Source organism: Dicentrarchus labrax, unplaced genomic scaffold (genome assembly GCF_905237075.1).
Source record: "Dicentrarchus labrax unplaced genomic scaffold, dlabrax2021, whole genome shotgun sequence".
Lineage (NCBI taxonomy): Eukaryota > Metazoa > Chordata > Actinopteri > Moronidae > Dicentrarchus > Dicentrarchus labrax.
In genome coordinates, this window is record NW_026136721.1 from 15,250,984 (window position 1) to 15,271,744 (window position 20,761).

General features: G+C 40.2%; 1 protein-coding gene across 1 annotated transcript; it reads left to right on the forward strand.

Annotated features, from left to right (window-relative positions):
* Window positions 1-2,048: 2,048 nt before the first annotated feature.
* LOC127354411 (complement C3-like) lies at window positions 2,049-7,354 on the forward strand. The gene is made up of 6 exons (XM_051384295.1): window positions 2,049-2,054; window positions 2,978-3,060; window positions 3,165-3,252; window positions 5,713-5,812; window positions 5,954-6,077; window positions 7,184-7,354. The coding sequence occupies exons 4-6, from the start codon at window positions 5,765-5,767 to the stop codon at window positions 7,324-7,326; spliced, it is 315 nt and encodes a 104-aa protein (XP_051240255.1). The 5' UTR covers window positions 2,049-2,054; window positions 2,978-3,060; window positions 3,165-3,252; window positions 5,713-5,764; the 3' UTR covers window positions 7,327-7,354.
* Window positions 7,355-20,761: the final 13,407 nt, after the last annotated feature.

A 20,761-nucleotide genomic window follows, 5' to 3' on the forward strand; every position in this document is an offset into this window, starting at 1 on the left:
TGTTATGCAAATATGTTTGTACAATGATAACAATAACAACAGTTGCTCAGTGTTCCAGTAAAATAAATATATAATTAATATTTCATTCATTATTGCTGGGAAGTACTAAACGATTGCCAGACCGTATAATATTTCTGAGCATGTAAAAAAAAATCTCAGGGCTTCATATGTATTCACTCAAGCCCTGTAAAACATTTTGATTACATCAAGTGACTTACGTCTGGCTGCCAGGTTGAGTGTTAGAGGGATCACAGGACAACTGCATGGTATAAATGGTGCTATACATCAACAGAATACTGAACAAGAAAAAGGTGCATGCTCTAACCAATATGCTTTGAATATTAAAAGTTATATCATATATTCAAAAACCAGTGGATTAATGTGGTTTTCTGGTGCCAGCCTGCTGTAGTTTAATTATTTCCATAAAGCAGGCAACCATTCACCATTATGAAAGATGACTATGGAGTTCAACTCAGTTAAGTTTCTATGAGTTTAACTGGATGAGACAGGAGTGGGCGGATGTAAATGTGCAGGAGGAGGGAGGTGAGTGTATAAAAGGAGAGTGTGCAGAGCTGGACTCTCCAATATCAGCAGATATGGGATCAGGAAGGTTGTTCAGGACTCAGCTGGGGCTGTTGGCCTTTCTGGTCTTTTCCTCTCTGACTTCTCTGGCTGATGGATCACCATTGTAAGTTGACCTGGCTTTTCACACAATTCCTTGAAGGTATGTTCAAAGAGAAAGAGGAGGTTGAAGGAAAAAGACAGGACAGAGTAGGAGGAAGATGTGTATGTGCTGCATGCATGCATATAGAGGGTAGCTGCAACATGCAAAAAGATGTGTGTGTATTGTGCAGGAAGCACAAATATTAGATGTGAACTTGATGAAATGCTGTTACCACATAGAGAAGCATTTGCATGGCCAATGCAATTTCTATTTCCATTTCTGGTTCTAGTTTGCAACAGATTTTTTATCTAATAATTGGAAACAAACAAAAAAACAAACAAGGCTGGAAAAACTTTGATGTTTTTTGTTACAGAAATCAATGTACCTTTTAATTTTTACACAGTGATGCACGTAGACACAGCAAACAGAGTCCAGAACAATGATGAAATGTTTTATTGATCCATTACTGGACCTTAATCAAGATAATCAATGAATCACTCATTATGTATGAAGTCCGCGTTGGAACAGAAGAGAAAACATGTTGTTTAACTAAAACTTTAACACACAAACAATTCTATTTTCTTGCTGCTCTCCAGGAAGGTGATGTCTGCCCCCAATGTGTTGCGGGTAGGAACACCAGAAAATATTTTTGTGGAGTGTCAAGACTGCACTGATGATAATGACATCAGGCTCGAAATCACCGTAATGACCTATCCAACCAAATCCAAAAGGCTGGCATCCACATCTGTTATTCTTACCAGTGCAAATCAATTCCAGGACTTTGGACAAATAAAGGTAATGCAGAATTACTGAACTATGTTACCATTTTATTGGTTAAAATATATATAAAGCCTGAATTTGTCACCTAGTCTATTTTTATTAAAATTATAACTAGAAACAAAAAGATTTTTAAATTTAGCATCTATGAATGCACAATATACTCTTCTCCTGCTCCTCATAAACTCTTTGTGTCTCTACATACTGGTTTCATATCCCTGCTGTTGGCTTCAGTAAGGATCAAAACATGAACCAGTACGTGTACCTGAAAACTCAGTTCCCTGAAGTAGAACTGGAGAAACTTGTGTTAGTGTCCTTCCAGTCCGGGTACATCTACATCCAGACCGACAAGACCCTCTACACCCCCAACAGCAAAGGTGTATCCAGAGTCACTGCTTGGAAACATAAATACTTAAATGAAGTCACAGAAAAGGCACTGAAGTGAATAAAAAGAAATTAGGTCGCTACAGTAAATCTATCCTCCATAATATTGTTAACTGTTGTTGAATTGTATCTTATTTTAGACCCCTGAAGGTATCATTTTACCACTTGATCCAGTCTCCCTAACATCAGGCATACACTCTGGACATTAGAAACTCATTGAAATTGTCAGGTAAGTATTTATTCAAGTTTTATACACTTTGTTTTTGTTTGTGAATTTCCATATGTTGAATGTATGGTGAATGCACTTGTTTTACATTAACAAGATTGAAGGGCCGTACACACCAAGACCAATGATGGTGTGAGCATCCACACCACTAAATGGAAAAAATGGATAAAGTTATCAATGATCTGTTACTGCTATACGTTGTGCAGAGAAACAAACAAAAAAAACTAAATTTCTTACTAAAATATATCAGTTCAATAGGGATATTTATAGTTATTGTATAAGTATGTATGTATATGTTTGTGAAGTGGATTGCCATTTGATTACATAACAGTATATATTTCTGGATGCTTTCACATTAAACCTGCGAATAAACTTGAAACTGGTGTTTGTGTTACATTTATGATATTATTCATTTTAGACACTTTTCAGTTACATAATATCCTATATATTATATTTGACATAGAAGTCTCAAGAGCAGTGAAATACAAAAACACAATTTCTGAAGAAATTATTTAAACTGATGAAACTCTCCTGTGGTCCTACGGCCATGTATCTACAGTAACCCAGAATGGACAAACCAAACACTTTTGCACTTTTGGTTATAAAGTTTCACGACCATTGTAGTGTCTTCTTTGTGCTTAGTTGAGTCAAAGGGTTTTAGCTGGTTGCAGTCTGCCGTCTAGATTCCTCTAAATCTCATACACTGGTCCTTAAATGTAAAGTTTTGAGAAGTCTAAAATAATTTTCTCCACCAAACAAAAAAAATACAAAAGTGATAAAGTTCAAAAGTATTTACTCTCTGTCCCTTATTAAAACATCTTTACAAGTTAGTAGTATCTGTGTAAGACATTCTTATGTGTGTGTGTGTGTGTGTGTGTGTGTGTGTGTGTGTGTGTGTGTGTGTGTGTGTGTGTGTGTGTGTGTAGTATTGGACTGTGGAAGGTGGTGGCCAGGTTCCACAGCAACCCACAGCTGAGCTACTCTGCAGAGTTTGAGGTTAAAGAATATGGTGAGTCAGAGGGCCTCTTTAACTGTTAATCTTTTATCAAAACAGATACCACTTGTAATTAATGTTACCTGATTGGACACAATAGAAAGCATTTTACTTTTCAGTGCTGCCCAGTTTTGAGGTTAAGCTGACGCTTGAGAGCCCCTTCTTCTACGTGGACAGTCAAGAGTTCACCGTCAGCATCAAAGCTACGTATGTTTGAGGTTTTTGTTTTGTGGATTTAGAGATCTGTGGGGTAAGAAATCCAGGATAAGTGAGCAAGCGCGGCTTGACTTAGCCTGCTCGGCGCATCCTGGCTTAATCGGTTGCACGTTTGCCGAGCCAGGATTAAAAGGTGCGGCTATGTTAAGCCAGGTGTAGATAGTCGGGATAAGTGCGTGTTCACGGCATACTGAAATAGACCTCGCGATCGCTCACAGAATCACCGATGGGAACATGGATAAGAGTCGCGCTTCATATTTCACGGCCGCTGAAAAACAGCTGCTGATGGAGTTCTATGAAGAGGTGGAAGATAGAAGAAAAAAAGGCAATACCAATGCCATAATTAAAGAAAGAGAGAAAGCCTGGCAGACAATAGCGGACCGGCTTAATGCTTAAGTAGTCCAAAACTGTACAATGAATAAACGGTGCTCCACTGGAACTGTCATCATTAGGCTCCAATTAAAGGACTAAAGGAGTTACTTTAAGTCCACTAATCAACTGTTGTACACTTTGCTTTAAATGTGGCAAGTAGAGGTTCATGTTACTCAGAAAATGTAAAGTATGATTAAGTGCAAACAATTATCCACAATGTGTGTCATTTAATCTATTTGTATCTATTTTATCTTTCTATCCTTCATAAAGAACAAACTTGTCTGGCCATAAAAGGACCTGGCAGCAAGTTAAAGTTAAATACAAGAACATTTTGCAGGCTGGAGAGTGACTTTAAAGTAGATAACAGTGAATAAATGAGGTGAATAGATTAGGTGTCTGCTCACATGTTGAATGTCTGTATGATTGTAGCAGTTAAAAAAAGCCCATAGAACTGGCACAGGGGGCGGCCCACCAAGCCAGGATATGTACGGAAAATGGTTCCTTTATTGAGGTTCTCTGCATCCCCAAAAGAATAAAGGAAGCTCCCACTTGCAAAACATCTCACTGTAACACAGACCATCTGTGGTACAGTGAGAACATGGCTTCCTGCCGTCTGGTGCTGTGTTTTTGGACCCAGCAGCCTACATAAATATCTTAGTCCATCACCTGAGAATCGGTATCTCTCAATGAGATAGTCATCTCCAACGGCCAATGGGTCTGACCTGTCCCAGAAAACTCTTTCATGACTAAATGCTCGTCTGAGGATTAGGGCTTCCTCATCCAGTACATCCTCCAAGAAAGGGCAAGCCATTATGAAGAGGGAACAGGTGTGAATAATGTATATATATTATGGCATGCCGTTTAGGAAATGAAGCTTTGAATATATGGAATGAATTTTGAATATATGGAATGAATCTTGGATAAACTGATAAAAATGAATGAACTGAATGAAATTGAAAACCTAGTTGTATCCTTTTCATCAAAGTGATAGCCTTCTGAATTAGCTGGTTTTACAAAATGGCATCAGTTGAAATATTACAATACTTTCTTAAACTGGACAACTTTTTTGCTTTTTCTGTCAGGATTTAGCCTGAGGCCTGTTGTAGTCGGCCTGCCACCATTAAAAAGGGAGTGAACTTCTTCGTCAGGAGAACGGTATTGGGCACGGGTACTATGGGAAGGATTTTGGCCCGTACAAGCACTTGCCAATGAGTTAATAATGTCCTCATTGATCAGTATTGCTGCCACAAGGTTCCTGACTGACTCATTCTCACTTCTACAAGATGACAGCAGTGCCTTGATTGACCAGTCAAGTTTCATTGAATATATTAAAAGATTCATTCAATATATTAAAAGTTTCATTCCATATATTCAAAGATTAATTTTATATATTCAAAGATTAATCTCTTAAACGGTATGCCATAATATATATACTATATTGCCCTTGTCACAGATTTCATTGAAAACACCTTTGCAACTTCATCAGCTGTGTTTTGTAATCTCAATTACTGCAATAAACACATATTTATGCAATTTGGCAAGCAGTCTTCATTAGCATAGCAATATAACACTTGTCCTGAGTAAGAATACTACCACTTGAATCAATATAAAAAGACTGTTGCAATTACTAACAGCCAACAGATTTAAATGAAATGAGAAATTACAATATATATGTAATATTTTAATGCAGAATAATTAAAATGATGCAACATACTTAGAAAGACCATGGACATGCTGTAAAACACATTAATTCCTCACAGGATTGACGGTGTAAATACAGGTGAATCACTAGGATTAATCTTAGCCTGGCTGTTAGCCTGGTCTGGAGCAGGCTAACTGCAGAGAATAAATCACCATAGTAACTTGGCCGGGATAAGTTTAACCTGCTTTCATGCAACCGACTTGAGGCTAAATTAAGCCAGGATAACCAACATATCCCGGCTTAATCCCTTATCCTGGTTTTGTGCAATACCCCTCAGGTTTGATTGGTAGATTGTGGTTACATTTTATCTATAATCATTTTGTAACTTCTGTTTTAGCTTACTGTGAAATAAACAAACTATTGCCTTGTGGTTTTAGATATCTGTTTGGTGAAGAGGTGGATGGTACAGCCTACGGGGTATTTGGGGTTATGCATGAAGGTCAAAAAAAGAGCCTTCCCAGCTCTCTTCAAAGAGTGCAGATTAGTAAATACACATTTCCTCCATTACTGTCTAACAGCCAGTCGATTAGTCATTCCATCTTTGATTATTCTCTCTCACAAACCTCAGCCCAAAAATATAAAAGTACATTTAGTAAGTATTTTTAATTGATGTCACATCAGATCATGAGCGGTAAAGGGGAGGTCAAACTGGAGAAGGAGCACATCATACAGACCTTCCAAAACATCTATGACCTGGAGGGGAGTTCCTTATTTGTAGCAGTCGGTGTGCTCACGGAGAATGGTAAGAAAGAGACAGTGTTTGTGTATTTGTGTAATATGTCGCCTGGATACCTTAAATGGTAGGAAAATATGTTGCTCACAAAAGGCACCAACATTATGTAAAGTAAACATATTAATTGGTACAACAGATGAATTAGAGCAATTGCACTCAACTTCTAGTTAGTAATAATCAGTATTATACTTAGTACTAAGTAATTAAACTTGCATTAAATTCACCATGGGGCACCGCCCTTTGAAAAGTGAAAATGATTGTCAATGAATGAATTCAGTCTAAATTTGGAGGTGACATAAGTTATTGGCTCATAAACAGTGACTGTAATACTTCATACACACAAATGTATTTATTATAACTCATTTATAAATGAAAGGTTTATTCAACTACTAGCTACACAAACAGCTAATAACTACTGAATGAGCAGCCCTTGATGAAATCAAGACCATGGAATATTGGCCCTCATACGATGGTCTGGTTGAATACTCGATTCTGATTTGTTGCTGGGTGTCCATTAATTCCTGATGTAAGACATCTACTAAGTAGTTCCTGTGAAACTGTCTGTTTACCGTTATAAATTAATGCCCTGAAATGAATTAAATGAAAACAAAGTTTTGCTAAATGTCTCAGAAATATATCTCACCACACTGAGTGTAGTCCCTCAGTGCTTCATCCTCTGAACACCACAGGATGGCGTCTGTGACACACAAGCCCTAGACTGCCCCTCTGAACATACCGACACTTTGCATAGGCGATCTTTCAACATCCCAGCTCACTACTTCATGCTGCGGCCATCAGTGCCGTTTCTACAAATCTTGATATTGATTTGGGGGCTGCACCGCTGCTAGCATGCATTGTTGTTAAACACACTGTCAAATCATATTGTCTGTCTGAAAATGCATGTTCAATTTTTTTTTTTTTATCATTTTGTGAATAATACTGACTGTGAGTACTCTGATGTGTATGACAACAATAAAAACAAATAAGGGAAAGACATCATATCTGGATGAAGTTCATAAGGTGTGGCATTAATCAGTCAAACAAGACAAAGGGGAAGAGAAGTAAAAATGCTTACAGTTAATTATTCTTTGTGTGTGTGCATGTATATCACACAGGAAGTGAAATGGTGGAGGCGGAGTTAAGAGGTATCCGGATTGTCAAATCGCCTTACACCATCCACTTCAAGAGAACGCCCAAATACTTCAAACCAGGAATGTCCTTTGATGTTGCGGTAAAGTGTACACTTATATGTATTTAAACTGAAAGTTATGTTAAATTCTTTAAAATATCTATTAATTGTCACTTCTGAAATTCACCAATTACAACCAATCACAACCAATCACACAGGACTATATCTTGAAAAATTATATAGTTTTATATATAATTTTTTCTTTCTTCAATGCCACATGTAATTTTACTGATGAGCCATTTTTCTCCTTTCAAATCATAAAAGTAAAATTTACACACTTTGCATTACTTCAATGATTATGATTATTATTACTTTTCTAATTGTACTTTGACATTGGAAACAAAACCTCAACTGAAAACATGAAATATCGGCATTCAGATCAATTCAAACCTTCATTTAAGTCTTGAGAATTGTTGAGGTGTCCTTCATTTACGATGTTGAGATATACAGAAATGTGCAGAGTTAGAAAAAAATAAATAAAAAACACATGATTGCATCTATCATGTGTAACAGCCGTCCCATGTAGTTATGTAGATTATATTTATCAGCTGTATGTAATAGTACTCTGGACGGGGTCCTGGTTACGGTTTAAGTTTAAGTAATCTATTACCTGTACCTACAAAATAATACAACTCTTATGACCTTATTTCCCTTTTTACTCTTCAACTAAAATACCAAATAACCTGTATTCACTCAAAAAGCATTCACCCAAAATATGTACTATTTAGGATATCATACGACACAACACATGTGCTCTAAATGCAATATGACAACATTTAGTCATTTATTATAACACAAAATAATAATAGTTAAGCTAAATCATGAAAATATGTCAACACAAATAATACCCAATATTAATAAACACACAGTAGTATTCTCCCAATACCTTAAAGACTTTTCTTTTAACCCTTTTTATCTAATATCTTCAGTGCATAGCATCTTTAACATGTGAACTTTAACTTTATATTGTGGGGCCACACTCTCTCGCACACACACACACACAAACACTCACTCACGTTGCAACATAAACCAAAATGTAAACCAAAGAGTTGCAGGCCTGAGTTGTGGCTTGGGAGCGTGGAGATCTAAAAACTGTAATGGCCGCTTCACTTGTTCAAACAAGCAATCAAAATAAAAGGCACGTGCAAGTTTATCAGTACTCACAAAACCCGGGAATGGTCAGAGGGATACACGAGCAAAGGCGCGCTGCTAAAAAACTCCGCAGAGCAAAGAAGAAACAGCAGCAACAGTCCACAGCATCAGCACGCAAGCATGAGGGAAACAGTCTCCACAGTGGTCCAAAAGAGCTTTCCCAATCCTCACTTACACTCACAAATGTCCATCTCCTGAATCAGATAAATCCGCTAAGCAACAAGTCCATATGCTGTTTCATGGCAAAGCTAACAATATGAAAGCAAAGCTAATGACACTTACGCTAGGCTAATCGCATTTAGCAAGAGAGACTACAAGATCGACATGGCTAGCAACTGCAACTCCATTATTTCATTGAAGGAATTACAGTTCAGTTGTCTAAGTGTAACGGGCGTGCATTGTCTTTAACAGTTCATATCAGATTGGATGCACGTCCATTAACCCTTGTATATTCTGCGTTGTGTTCTATGTTGTGCTGAATGAAGAAAGAACCCGGACCACGACCAGCTGCTGGTTGCTCTTTTAATGAAGGCAGGATGGTAGATTTGTCTGTACAAATTAACAGAAAAACACATAAGGCTCTGTAACATGCAGTCTCCTCCACACAGCACACAGGTCTCAAGCTCCTCCTCTCAGCTAGTCTGGCGCGGACTGCACATACATACACGACTGATAAAACGTTTAGCATTAACAGCAAAAATACTTTTAAATAAAAATGTGAAAATGAATTAAATAAATTATGAAATGCTCAATGTATTTGATAACATGAATTTCTTTGACATGCTTAATGCAACCAGTGTAAACACATGTGAACACTATGCCAGACGAATTATAATGAACATAATGCACATACCTGTACAAATTAACAGAAAAACACATAAGGCTCTGTAACATGCAGTCTCCTCCACACAGCACACAGGTCTCAAGCTCCTGTTAACAGATAAACATACAGAAACCCCTGTAGACTAGCATGTGGAAACATGTCTACTTTAAAGCTTGCAAAAAGTCTGTTTACAAAGTTTGTATTCCATTGACACATTAACTGCATGTTCACAACCTAGAAACTAACATTTATACATGCATAAAACAAAGTTTGCATTGTCCAAAAACCGAAATAAATGTTCAGAAATGATGAGCAAAATAACACATTACCTCCTCTCAGCTAGTCTGGCGCGGACTGAGAGAAGCACCTGAATGACGGCAAAAGGCCTGCGACCTCTTAAAGTGACAGTACAGGTATTAACACCTTGGTCTGAATACAACATTCAAGCATGAATATAGGCAATAAAAACACATCTTAAACCTATAGAAAACAATATTTATCAGGATTTGGTGACATTTCAACCGTAAAAGTAAAGATATGATTTCAACCCGGTTACATAAGCAATGTTGAAAAATTGGCTATTAAAGAATTCGGACCACCCAGACCAAATTTAAATATCATGCAGGTGTCAACAAAAGTGGGGAAAACGTACAAATCGCGGATTTTCCCGGAGCTGGTACGAGCGGAAAACATGGCCAGCAGGGTGTGAAGTGGCTAACGCTCTGTTCTGCTACCCCTGAGTCCTAATTCACCCTGATGGCGCCAAGACGGACACCGCCTGGACAAAGACAGGTGTCACTGATACGCACCATCTTTCGGAAAAGGTGAAAAAACATGAGGCATAAAAGATGCATATGGACAGAACTTCACCAGCAGTGTTCAGGCCATCAGGTAAGATAATACAATATAGTAATTATAATAATAATTATGCACATGTTCATTACTAAATGTCTGCATGTTGTGATGGCAATAATGTATAGAACCTCAAAAGTAATGAACCAATTTAATCATCTGCATTTGTGTGCATAAGTAAGTTAAGCACATCCTGAAATAGTGATATTTTTTTTGTTTCCACAAAGTTATGCAAAACAGACAGTTTGTATTACTTACTAGTATTACTGTTTTTTTTTAAAGACAGGAATTGTTGATAATGACAATGACATACTGTCTCATTCATATTCTAACACTTTTGATCTGTCTCCCTTCAGGGACCAAAGCTCCTCTCAACAGCAGCAGCAAGAAGCACCAGATACCACAAGATCAAGGAGAGCCTTAGGAGAACAAGAGAAGCAGAGGCTGTCAAAAGAGGTATCTGCATTCACTACTGACCAATGATGTAGGCATACTCAAGTGTTGGAACCAAGTGATATAAAATCCCAACCTCTGTTTTTACAGAGTTAGATTCAGTAATGGATGGTAGTAATTGTTTTTACTCACCCATTATACTCACAAGGATATAGTATAAGTCTGCATGATTAACAAAATGCATACTTTGGAACAGGCAGACAGACAGGCATAGATGCATAGATGCATAGATGCATAGATAGATAGATAGATAGATGTTAATAGTGTTATTGTTAATAACAGTATATAATAATAATAATAATAATATGAAGGCTATATATAATATGTACATATGTACACAAGATATGATATATAGTATATGTATAATAGATACTTGACTATACAAGAAATATATACATACACTATTATATATTGTATTATTATTAGTATTATTATTACTGTATATTGTATAAATATGATATATAATATCAGCATGGTTTATATGAACACATATCACATATGATATGAAGTATATGTTCCACAGGTAGATTTAGTCCAGTTAACAAATAGTTACTTAAGTTTCCAGACAGATTTGCCATTTTCTTTGTACTACTTTTCTGTTTTTCATTAGGTTAGGGAGTTAGGTTTAGTAACTATTTTATTTATATTGCATAGGGATTAGTAAGAATTTTTGTTTAAGGAAGTAAGCCCTGTTTTGTTTGTTGTTTAGTTTTGTTGCACTTTGTTTCACCTGTTTGTAAATAAATCACATCACTTCATTGTTAACACTGTGTTAGTTGTTCGTTTGGGAATCGGGGTAGGATTATTGATTCATTTTCATCACACATTTATGTGGCGCTCCTTCCCACTAGACAGGGGCGTAACAAAAGGGACACAGTTTTACCTTAACCAAAAAAAATGTGTCTGTAACGGGTCGGGTTAGAACCCAAATGCAGGCAGGTAGTCATAATGACCTTTATTTTCAGCTTGTGAAACAAACAGAGCAGGCAGAGTCTTCAGAGTCTTTTGCAGGAATTGAAGAGCTGGCAGGTTAGTGTGTGCACACGAGGGTATGTGTGGCAATACGCTCAGAGTCTCTGAAGCACGGAAACTCACAGGAGAGGAGATGGTCGAACTAATGCTGTGTAGTCGTTGTGGGGAAACACCAAACAGCCCAGGAGAGAGGCAGACGGAAACCAGGAATGGAGAAACCAAGCTTGTGGTCAGGGACAGAATTCGGAACAATGCTGGAAGGTCTTGCATGAACACAAAGGACAATCTGGCATTGAATGAGGAGTAGGAGTGGTATATATCCTGGCTTGATTGGTGATCAGGAGCAGCTTGTGTGCACAGGTGAGCAGAGTGGCTGATGAGGAGGAGTGGCTGACTGGAGCAGGGGCAGGTTAGTGGAAAAATACTAAGATGGCTGAGTTGAACAGGTGATGAGGAAGGCAGACTGTGACAGTGTCTCTGTAAATGAAAGAATGGTGTACTGTATTAAGGCTCCTGACCGTCACTTTTCATTGTATTCAGTTCCACGTCCTGGGCACTGCCGATGTGCCCTTGAGCAAGACACCTAACCCCCTAACTGCTCCTGGAGTGCCGCTACGTGGCAGCCCATCACTCCACCATCTTTCCACATTTGCATGTCTATAAGCCCTGTGTGTGATTGTATTTGGCCTATGTGTTACACACACATTGAGTGAAAAAACAATTTCCCATTGGGGATTAATAAAGTTGATTTTCTTCTTCTTTTTAATTGTAGGCAAAGACCGATGTTAACGGTATTACATCTGAAAGGCAAGCATCAGCCAAGATGACAGCTCTCCCATATAGCACGACAAGCAACAGTTACATCCACATAGGTACATATGATAACAGAAATACTAACAGAAGAGCAGTGAACTAACATATAAGACTTTGCCTTCATGATGATAATTTTACATTATCATTACATAATTGTCATTACAGGTGTGGATACAGCTGAAGTGACATTAGGAGAAAACATGAAAATCAGCCTCAACCTCAACAGGCAGGAAACTACACAAAATGACATCACATACCTGGTAAGAGATGTTGCATCTGTGTACGTGCATGTCTGAGTGTTCATGTTGCTTTCTGTAACCTGTGTAGTACAGTATGTACATATGTGTGTCGAATACTGATGTTTAAATTTGTGTCCACAGATTGTGAGCAGAGGTAAGCTGTGAAATATGGCCGTTACAGGACAAAAGGTAAAGTATTGATATCCATGATAGTCAGCATTACGAAAAACATGCTGCCATCATTCCGCATCATAGCCTACTACCATTGTGGCACCTGGAATAAGAATTTATTATACTTATATAGCCAGCACGTTATTGTAACATTTTATCTTATAATATACTGCTACAATTTGTTCTGAAAGGTATTAGTGCACTTGCCAATAGGGGGCAGTATAAGCTGTCTGTGACACTGAGTAGCAAGAAGAAGAGGGGAAGAGAATGCTCTCGGTTAGCGTGTGTGAGAGAGGTGCTGAAGTACCTACAGCTTGTTTTGTAAATTTTACCTGTCCCACCAGTGAAGCAATAAACTCTACGTTTTCTACACCACTGAAGTCGTCAATGTGTGCGAGCGGTGTAACACCATCCAAATGACAATGAAGTGGTATCAGACTCTGTGTGGGTGGACGCACAGGACTCCTGCGTGGGCTCGGTGAGACACACAACACTGATGTAAAAGAGTTTAAGTGGGCAAATGTCACGACCTGGCTCTGGAGCCGTGACAAAAACGAGGAGACGCAGTTGAAAGGACAAATTATAAGTAATTTATTTAAACATAACAACCGAAATGCAACCCGAAAAAGAACTAAATAGAAGTTGAGGTGTGTTTGTCAGTAACATCAGTACTGAAAGTGTGTGCATGCATGAGTGTGATGTATAAAGAAAAGTAAATGTTGGATGTTAAAACACAACTACTCCAAATACCAGCAATGATAATAAGATAGAGAGAGAGCCCCCGTCAGCCAGAGAGGCGGGGCTTTTATAGCTTGGAAACACCGGACCCAGGTGCTTCCGGCTATGCCGATTGGTCCAACCCACAAGTACCTGCCGCCTTAAAAGGAAGAGGAAACATTAGAGCCACTCAGGGGACCGTCACAGCAAACAACAAAGAGATAAAGTTATTTGTATTTTTCCCAAAAAGAAGTATACTTTCTCCTTTAGTTGACGCTAGAAGCATCAACATGTTCATCATCCTATGAGCCTCGCAAGATGTTTGGTCAGAAAGTCACTGGAGATCCAGAAGCCACAGTGGGTCTGGTGGCAGTTGACAAAGGGGTCTACCTCCTAAACAACAAGCACTGCCTCAACCAGAAAAAGGTTATTTCTTTAATTTTAATATTTATCTTTGAAAGTACTCACAATTTTTCACTTATAAGCACAGATTATTACACTATAATATGCATAGTGTGTGCAAGTTTGTGAGCTTAACAAGAGGTAGAGTGTAAACAGTTTATTAGACAAAGACTGAATTAGTGAAAAAGGGGGAGCTGGCAGGCGAGATTGGGAGTCCAGAGGTGGGGGTGATCCAGAGAGTGGCTGGCTGGCAGGCTTGGAGTGTGGGGATCCAGTGGCTGGCTTACAGGAGGCTTGGGCTGAGTGGACTGGGTTCCAGGGCTGAGTTCAGAATCAGAATCAGAATCAGAAATACTTTAATAATCCCTGTGGGGAAATTACTTGTAGGGGGGGGAGAAACAAGAGGAGAGGGGAGGAGAAAAAAATCAGCTCCCAGACTCAGTTTGGGACTGGGAAAAAAACCTGTGTAAGTGTCCATGGATGCGTGTGTGCACATAAGCCTGGAGGGTCGCTTCATCTAGCCCCTCACTCAGTGCCTCAGTTCACATGGTGTCATCGCAATAATACAGCAGGTTGCCATGGAGACGTCCCTGATCGGGTCCTAAACAGAGTCAACTATCAACAGGTGTCCGTGTGGGAAGGGAGGGAGGAAGGGAGGAATAGGGCAGAACGTCTCACTGCAGCGATCTCCTGGAGGAGTTGTTCCAGCAGCAGCCTTGGCCAAGGCCAGTGCTACTGAGGGCCGGACTGGCAGCTACACCCCTGGCTGCGAGAATCCAAAATCCAACGTACAGTGTAGGCAGGCTTGTTATCGACGATCCGAGGAAGAGGAGGGGGTGGGAGCAGAGGACTGATGAGAACAGGCTTAATGCGGGAGACATGAAAAGTGGGATGGACCCGGAGAGTGCGGGGCAGCTTAAGGCGGACGGCCACAGGGTTTATCACTCTTTCAATGACAAATGGGCCAACAAACTTAGAAGACAGTTTCTTAGAGTCCGTCTTTAGTGGGAGATCCTTGGAGGAAAGCCATACCTTATCTCCCACGGCGTATGTAGGTGCGGGAATGCGTCTGCGGTTGGAGTGGAGCTGGTACCGCTCCGAGGCTTTGGGCAGGGATGTGCAGGCTCGGTGCCAAGTGCGGTGGCACTGCCTGATGTAGGCCTGGACTGAAGGCACAGCGACATCTCTCTCCTGTGAGGGGAATAGGGGAGGCTGATAACCATTGAGGCACTGAAATGGGGACAAACCTGTGGCAGAGGTAGGCAGGGTGTTGTGGGCATTTTCGACCAAAGGGAGTTGAGAAGCCCAGGTGGTGGGGTTGGATGAGACCAGACAGCGGAGGGAGCTCTCCATCTTTTGGTTGGCACGCTCCGCCTGGCCGTTGGACTGCATATGAAAACCAGATGTTAAACTGACAGAGGCCCCGATAGCAAGGCAGAATGCTTTCCATACAGATGACACAAACTGGGGGCCCCTGTCAGACACTAAGTCACTGGGCAGACCGTGGACACAAAAAATCTCCCTGACAAGAATATCAGCAGTCTCCTTGGCAGAAGGGAGTTTGGGCAGGGGTAGGAACCTAGCAAACTTACTGAATCGATCGACTACAGTGAGAACCACAATCTTACCCTCAGACAGCAGCAGGCCGGTTACAAAGTACAGGAACAATGGTATCAGGCACTTCGTCTGAATCCTCCTCCTTGCAAAATACTTGGGATAAGGCGTGGTTTGGTGTTCTGACATCCAGGCCTGTAGGTCAGAGAGAACTTAAAAAGACCAAAAAACAAAGCCCACCTGGCCTGGCGAAAGTTGAGTCGTCTGGCAGTCTGGATATATTCCAGGTTCTTATGATCTGTCCAGACCATGAACGGATGTTCAGCCCCCTCCAACCAATGGCGTCCTATTTACGTTAACTCTCAGAAGTTTCTGACAGTGCAGCCAAGGGGAGCATGGAGAAGCACATTGGAGTCAGCTCGGCGGCCGTCAGTGGCACTAGTGGTGAGTATGTGTCTTTGTTTGGTAGCATACATTATGGTTGAAAGCTAACGTTAGCTTGTCAGCAGCTGCAGGTGTTTGCCCTCGCTCCCCAACTACGTTACTAACGTTACTGACCCGCCTGCGGTGGCTAAGCCGACCTGCCGCTGCTAGGCACTCACCTCGCCCGGCTAGACGAGACTAGACTAGGTTGGCTTAGCCACCGCAGGCGGGTTAGTAACGGCCACCGAGCCGACTCCAATGTGCTTCTCCATGCTCCCCTTGGCTGCACTATCAGAAACTTCTGAGAGTTAACGTAAATATGACGTAACATCCCGCCTCCCACCGTCATCACGTTGATGACGTGCTGAGAGCGGGATTGCAAGCTCAACATACACATCCTAAACAGATAACATCACAACAATAGCATGTCTTCATAAACCACCCTTGTTCGTCTTCATACAATATGTTGGGAAGTTGCAGTAAATATCAATACAATATGTTCTATATCCCTTTGTGTTGTGTCTCCTTCGTCTGTTAAGATAACTGAACATTTTGTGAGTCTTGAGGCATTGTCAGCCTTTATATCTCATTTGTAAATGCTTAATAAGCCATAGATAGTGCTTGCTATAGATGAGCTCGTGCTAATTAACGAGTAGTAAGTGCTTTGTAACTGCCTCAATTCATGAATTCCTGCATTAATAACTGTTTATAGGCCATCATTAGAAAATGAATTTGTTGTGAGTTTTTATAGAACATCTGCTAACACAGTCACTAATCATTAATACCTGTCTGAATAGTGGATGTGCAAGTGCATGCAGAAATGTACAGTACACTGAAGAGTAAAACATTTATAACTGTGATTATAAACCATATAGTAATGACTATTTACAGCAGAAACATGATTTATAAATGATGAATTCAGTATTTACTAATCCATAACTAATGTGCTTATCAATGATGAATAAAACATTTTAAACTGTGTTTATAAACTACATACTAATGTGTATTCATGCGTTATAAATGATGATTTCATTATTTATTCATGCTTAACTAATGCTCATTATAAAGTGTTACCGCAATTTGCTCTGGGACAACCTCCGCAATAAATACAGACTCCTGAATGTCCACTTGGCCAGTAATCTTAATCCCTTGAAATAATAATCAAAGTGGCTTATAATGAAAACGAAGTCCATTCGTCAGTCTTTCTTTGTGAAGTGGGCGATGGCGGCGTCATGAAGTTTGTCCTTTGATTTGAGCTCCAAAAGAAGTCCTTTCTCTATGGACATCAGTGCCAAAGCTACCAGGCGATCCTGTCCAGTACTGTTCCTAGCGTAGGTCTTGATGCACTTCAGGGCCAAGAAAGACCGCTGCATGGAGGAGGTGGACACGGGGATGGTCAGCACCAGGCAGGTGAGGTGATACAGCTGAGGCATGCTCTCAGTCAGCTCTTTTAGAGTCAGAAAGTGCAGCAGGTCTGATGGGCTCCTTGCCTCAAAGTTTGCCATGTTGTACATGACCATCAGTTCAGTCTTGAGCCTGGGGAGGTCAAAATGCAGCCCGTGGTTTTCTGCCAGGCTCTGAAACTCAGAGTTGGGGAAGTTTTCTCTGTATGAGGCAAACTTCTTGGGGTCCAGAAGGGCAAGGAACATGAGTTTTTCATGATCCTTGAACCTGTTCCTCAGCTGAGTGAGAATGTTGTCCAGGATTTCACTGTGCATCCATCTCCAACTCTCCGTGCCCTGTGCCCGCTGGGAACCCCGACTTCGCGCACAGTGTCCTCATAGATGGAGTCAAATTTGGCCTTTTCTCTCTCTGTGGTGCTGCAAAAGTCCTCGATGCTGGACAAACAGAATTGCATGTCATAATCCTTATTCTGCAAGATCCCAAAGAGCACGTCGGAGTAGGCGCACACAGAGTTGAATGTGGTGAGGAGAAAGCAGAACTCGAAGCCCGTCAGCAGTGCAGTGTATCCATCAGCGCTGTGTACAACATCATCATCAAAATCATTGTGGTTGTCAACAATGAATTGAAAGAGCTCCAAGAGTTCCACCGTGTTGGAGTCACTCTGGGCAGTCTTCGCTGGCATATTACATCCAGGAGTTTCGTGCGTTTGGCTGACTTTGTGAAAAAGGCCACTCTTTCATTTTAGCAGCACTTTGAGACATGACGAGGTTCAGAGAGTGTGCATAACAGTGAACGAAGAGAGCTTGTGGTATTTTTGGCTTTATTTTAGCTTGGACCCCATTCAGTCCAGAGGCCATGACTGCAGGTCCATCGTAACACTGGGCAGTCACCTTATTGGTGCAGGCACAGTCCTCCAGAAACTCCAAAACTTTACCAGCTATGGCTTCTGCGCGCTTATCACCACTGACATCACCAAACTGGAAAAAGCGCTCTTTCAAACCACCGTCAGTGGTGTAACACAGGACATATGACATCTGAGCGTTGTTACTTGCGTCAGTTGTCTCGTCTACCATAACAGAGACAAAAGGCGTGTTTCTCACCTCCTCCCTCGCTGGAGGTGCCGATGAAAACAGTGGCCGAATCCAGATGACAGCGCAGAGGGCTGTCATACCCCGCCAAAAACTCCAGCAACTCCAAGTAGTTCCCCTTGTTTTCAGAATCTTTACTCTCTTCATGTCCTCGAAATGCCAGCTGTTGCTTTCCAAGAAATGTGACGACATTGATGAGAGGTTTCAGGATCTCTCTGTTCTGCCTGACCTTGTTGTTGTGGGCCGTAGTATGATTACGACGCTGCTCATCTAGCTGAAGATCAACTCTTGTGTCCACAAAAGTTTTGAACTGACTGTCGCTTGCAGGTGTGCCACAGAATCTTGATGTAGGTGGGCTGACTTTGTCAGATTTGTAAGGCTGACAAATCCACCGCTGACCCAGGTGGATGACTTGTCAGTTGTAAAAAGTAAACAACTCCAGCAGTAAAGCCTGTTTGTTTTCTTATAGCCCGTCATCCATGGATATACTTTTTGCTGGTAATTTTCGGTCTTGAAATGCCTTTCCACTTTCTTTACCTTTTCTTTTAATTCCAGTTCTGGAGTTGGTCTTCTGTTTTTTATTATTTGAAGTTTTTCTGTGAAAGGCCGCCTTGAAAAAGGCGATGCTATCAAGCTAGCCACAACGTCACTCTCGTCTTCCGCCATTTAACTCTGTCTCTCAACCGCTCTCACCACTTTGCAGAGATTCCGATGTTCGGACTTCATGAAGACCTACGATCTTTTGCTTTTTTCCCGCCCACTTGAAATCAAACCGTGATTGGTCATTTTGCCCGTCACTCTCCAGACCAAAACACATAGCTTGGCCTTCCCCGGGATTTGTGAAGTCCTAATCAATTAATGAGCCAGCTAACCGGGCTTAATAGAGACAGACGATTCTGATTGGATAACATGTTTTCAGGACATGAATTTGACAGTAAGCTTAACTTTAGAACATAGATGAGAGAAAATGTATTAAAAATTAAATTAAATTAAATGAGATAGAAATAAAAATATTTTTTTTTATTGAATACTTTATTATTATTATTATTATTATTATTATTAAATTTATTATTTAAAAAAAAAAAAATGTAGGCCTTCTCTGAAGGCATAGAAGGCCATGAAGGTCCCCCACTGATTTTCACTGTACCTCTGTCTTTGTCAAGTTTTTCCTCCTCTTCTTTTCTTTTATTCCTTCCCTGGGCACCAGAAAGTTTTTTTCTTGTATTATTATTACAATATTCTCGTAATATTACGACTTTATCCTCATAATTTCCCCAAAAATATTTTTTTCTTAGTCTGGCCCTAATACTCCGGCGTATTACTGTACCTCTGCCTTTGTTGCGTTTTTACTCCTCTTCTTTTCTTTTTTTCCTTCCCTGGGCACCGGAACATTTTGGTCTTTTTGACATTGTTAATGGTTTCTGGGGTCACGTCAGAAAACTCAACCATCTCTCAGAGAGCAGGTAGAGTCTAATCAGTCAGAGGAGGAGGGGGGGCGGGGGGCTTAATAAAGTCTTATTATTATTTAATAGGCTTTGCTATGCAGTTAAATTAATGTGGGCTTATTTTTTTCGTACTAAGAAATAATAGCACTACGTCGGAGTATTAGGGCCAGACTAAGAAAAAAAATTATTTAATTTTTTTGGAAATTACAAGAATAAAGTTGTAATGTTACGAGAATAAAGTCGTAATATTACGAGAATAATGTAATAATAATACAAGAAAAAAATGAGAAATGAGCTTCGATAGAGTTATCAAGATCTGACCAGCTCAATCAAACAGCAGCCTCAGTCTGAGCCCAGCAGCCGCTGTTTGTCTCAGTCGTACCGTAGCTACAGTCAACAGGTAAGCTAACGTATTTATCATTTCGTCGTTAAACAGTTTTGCTGGCTGAGTGAAAAGGCTGACATTTCTCATAAAATTACTACTTTCTTTATATTATGACTTTTTTCTCACAATATTACAACCATATTCTCGTAATGTTACAACTTTATTCCCGAAATATTACGACTTTATTCTCGTAATATTGTCACTTTATTCTCGTAATATTGTGACTTTATTCTCGTAATTTCCCCCCCCCAAATTTTTTTTTTCTCTTAGTATGGCCCTAATACTAACACTAATAGTATAGCACCAACTAGTTTGAGTATAAAAATATTGAACGTTTTTTTTTTCTTCCCCCATTGTGGTGCCCCCTAGATGGACGGCGCCCTTAGCATTTGCCTATACTGCCTATGCCACGGGCTGGCACTGGTCCGAACCCAGTCCCTACCTTGTCGTACCTTGTTGTATGTCGTATATACATTTTCTATTTTGAAATAATTGTATCAATAAATTGTTAGTGACGTTGAATATACAGAGTAACTGGAGATCATTCACAGTGATCCTGTCCCTAGATGAATGTTGGTTTTAATGTGGTTTATTTCGCTATTATTGATATG

Bases quoted from the DNA above. Each gene is read 5' to 3' on its own strand.
- LOC127354411 (XM_051384295.1), top strand. From the start codon at position 5,765: ATGCATGAAGGTCAAAAAAAGAGCCTTCCCAGCTCTCTTCAAAGAGTG. The intron at 5,813-5,953 runs CAGATTAGTAAA...TTGATGTCACAT, and splicing joins CCAGCTCTCTTCAAAGAGTG to CAGATCATGAGCGGTAAAGG. The intron at 6,078-7,183 runs GTAAGAAAGAGA...TATATCACACAG, and splicing joins CGGTGTGCTCACGGAGAATG to GAAGTGAAATGGTGGAGGCG.